This window comes from Hoplias malabaricus, chromosome 13 (assembly GCF_029633855.1).
Source record: "Hoplias malabaricus isolate fHopMal1 chromosome 13, fHopMal1.hap1, whole genome shotgun sequence".
Lineage (NCBI taxonomy): Eukaryota > Metazoa > Chordata > Actinopteri > Characiformes > Erythrinidae > Hoplias > Hoplias malabaricus.
In genome coordinates, this window is record NC_089812.1 from 7,751,551 (window position 1) to 7,754,340 (window position 2,790).

General features: G+C 41.7%; 2 gene segments (V, D, J or C); both read right to left on the minus strand.

Annotated features, from left to right (window-relative positions):
• Positions 1 to 510: 510 nt before the first annotated feature.
• Positions 511 to 963, minus strand: LOC136665050 (Ig heavy chain V region 914-like). The segment is given in 2 exon segments: positions 511 to 818; positions 921 to 963. Coding segments are annotated over 2 exon segments (351 nt in total).
• Positions 964 to 1,747: 784 nt separating this feature from the next.
• LOC136665256 (Ig heavy chain V region PJ14-like) lies at positions 1,748 to 2,226 on the minus strand. The segment is given in 2 exon segments: positions 1,748 to 2,088; positions 2,187 to 2,226. Coding segments are annotated over 2 exon segments (381 nt in total).
• Positions 2,227 to 2,790: the final 564 nt, after the last annotated feature.

The following is a 2,790-nucleotide window of genomic DNA, read 5'->3' on the forward strand; positions in this document are numbered from 1 at the left end:
CCCTCCTGATGAAATGATGGCACCATAATTAATCTGAGCACATTTCCAGAATTCTCAAATTCCATTTGATTCTGTGTTTTCTTGAGATTTATTTTCCAAAGAAGGCTTGAGATCAATTGTTTATTGATTTCTAAAATATTGTAACAATTAAGTAATCAGAAATATGAAATATATGATCTAGCATTAATATTATGTGTGTGTGTGTGGAGTCTGGACAGAGCAGTGTATTCGGTGAACTGGACATTGGTCTTTGGGGATATAGTCAGTCGTATCCCTTTGTGAAGCTGGCTGTAGATGTCTATCAGGTCGTCTCTCTTTAATTTTGGCAGAACTGTGTCCTGAATCTTATAAAATGATCAAAACTACAGTATCAGTCTTCAGAGTCTGTTGTTTTAGCAGCACTTTGACCACAACCCACGCTCTGGGTGAAATGGAAAAGTACAAAACAGTGAGGAACTTGACTCTAGAGACTCTGCTGTGGATTTTGTAAGATGGGTGCGTTAGTTTGTGTCACTGTGTGCGTCTGGCACAGTAATACACAGCTGTGTCCCCAGTGTCCAGACTCTGTCCTTGTAATATTATTGTATTTGTCCCAGTGTCTCTAGAGACGGTGAACTTGTTTTTTAGTTTATCGCTGTAAGCTGTGCTCCCACCACTATAAATATTTCCAATCCACTCCAGAGCTTTTCCTGAAGGCTGTCGGATCCAACCTGTAGCATAGCTAGTAACTGAATATGAGACCTTGCAGTCGATGGTCAGAGCCTGGTCTGGACGGACCACCACAGAAGCAGGCTGGGTCAGTTCTACACAGTGGACACCTGTGGATCAGAAATACACAGAAATACAAAGTGATTAGATTCATCATCTTTGGCATGAACATACTTTCTATAGTGTTGAGTGTTGTTTACCGTGGATCTGACAGGAAGCATCTGCCAGCAGGAGCAGTAGAGATGTAGAGAACATGGTTGGTGTTGAAGTGTGGGTTGAAGCTTTAGCTGTGGGATCTTCTCTGTTCTCCACACTTTAATAGAGAGAGTCTGATCTCCTAAATACACATATTTCCAGTGGGAGGAAGCTGGTATTTGTTAATATAATGACCCATGAGAGGCTAAGCTAATTAATGTTTACACTAGGAGGCAGTAGCTTAACACAGAACATGTTAGAACACCCACTGTTTGTTTTCAACAGATGTAAGAAGCAACACTTTCTGGAAAAACTACACCTACATATGTGCATACATTTAACTTCCTGTAACAGACTGTAGAATGTGCCCAAACATTTGTAGATACCTCTTGTATAATCAGTGAATTCAGCTCTGATGGTAAGGTGTTAGAGCTGTTACAGACACAAACACAAGCTTGGATTCTCTACATGATGTCATTTTACTCTCAGTTCCCTGCAGCTGGTACCTCACATTTGCTGTTAGTGAAAGTTTGAACCAAACAGTTCTCTATCACAAATCAATCTTTCCTCACTCTGTCTTAATACCTGGGAACTCAGCCACATCCTGTCTTTCTTTTTTGAAAGTGTGGTGCCACCTACTGGAACATTAAAGAAAAACAAGGGACCACTGACACTTACACATTGATTAATTCCTATGTAAATATTGGAGATAAATTTTCCAACTCAAATGAGACCTGAAAACATAAACATTGCTGTCGTTAAAAATTAATGATATTAATGAAGCTTGGAGGAAAGTTCCAGCTTTAATAAAAAATCTATCTGGACTAAGACAGATTTTCATAAGTTATTGTACAGTGCTCTCACTCAGCTGTACCACTGTGTCTCTTCTGGCGCAGTAATAAACAGCCGTGTCCCCAGTCTCCAAGCTGCTGATGTCTAAGAAAAGTATGTTGCTGCTGGTGTCTCTGGATATTGTGAAGCGATTCTTAAAGGAAGAGCCAGAGTCTATAGATCCACCACCCCAGATGATCCCAATCCACTCCATGGCTTTTCCTGGAGGTTGTCTGATCCAAGCTGTGCCATAATCAGTGAGGGCATAGCCAGAGATTTGACAGGAAATCTTCACTGATTGTCCAGGAGACTTCACCTGATCAGGAGACGAGCTCAGACTGATGCCATGGACGTCTGCGAAGAGGAAACACATCATTAAACATTTTAGATTTACTGCAATTAGCTTCAAACTGACACCTACAGCATATAAACAATGAGCAGAGTCCACTTACATGGTACAGAGACCAACAGGAACAGCAGAGTCCAGCTCATCTTTGCTCTGTGTCTGGGTGCTTGTGTCCAGATGTTTTATACACACTGTGGATATAGTTGGCTTGCAGTGGTGTTGGACTGGAAATTTGCATAATTGCATATGATTAAGGAGGAACTTTTAAAAGTGATTCAACAACATCAACTGGTGGCACTTCAGGTTCAGCCAACACTAATGATTTGTTGTCATTAAATATGTGCAAAAGATAAACCAGGGCCTCACTGCTCACTGATCAATAGTTAATAGACTGATGTATCTGTGCTTGTGTCATTCAGCTCCAGACTGGGCCATGGTTAGTGAAGGAATAGTCAGAACCCCCATAAGACATGGACAATAAATGTATACTTTATTTCCCAGGTTCATTTTCCCTCCTGATAAAATGATGGGACTAAAACTGACCTCAACACTGTCAGGATCACGGAGCGGACTGACTGAGTGTCACGCCTTCGTCCTGTCAGTCTGTTGTCCCCGCCATGTGCTTTATTCGCACATGGCTATGTTTTGTTTATATCCTTGTCTCCGCCCTCGTCCCGCCTCCTCGTCCGTGTCATGTGTCAGCCCGTCCT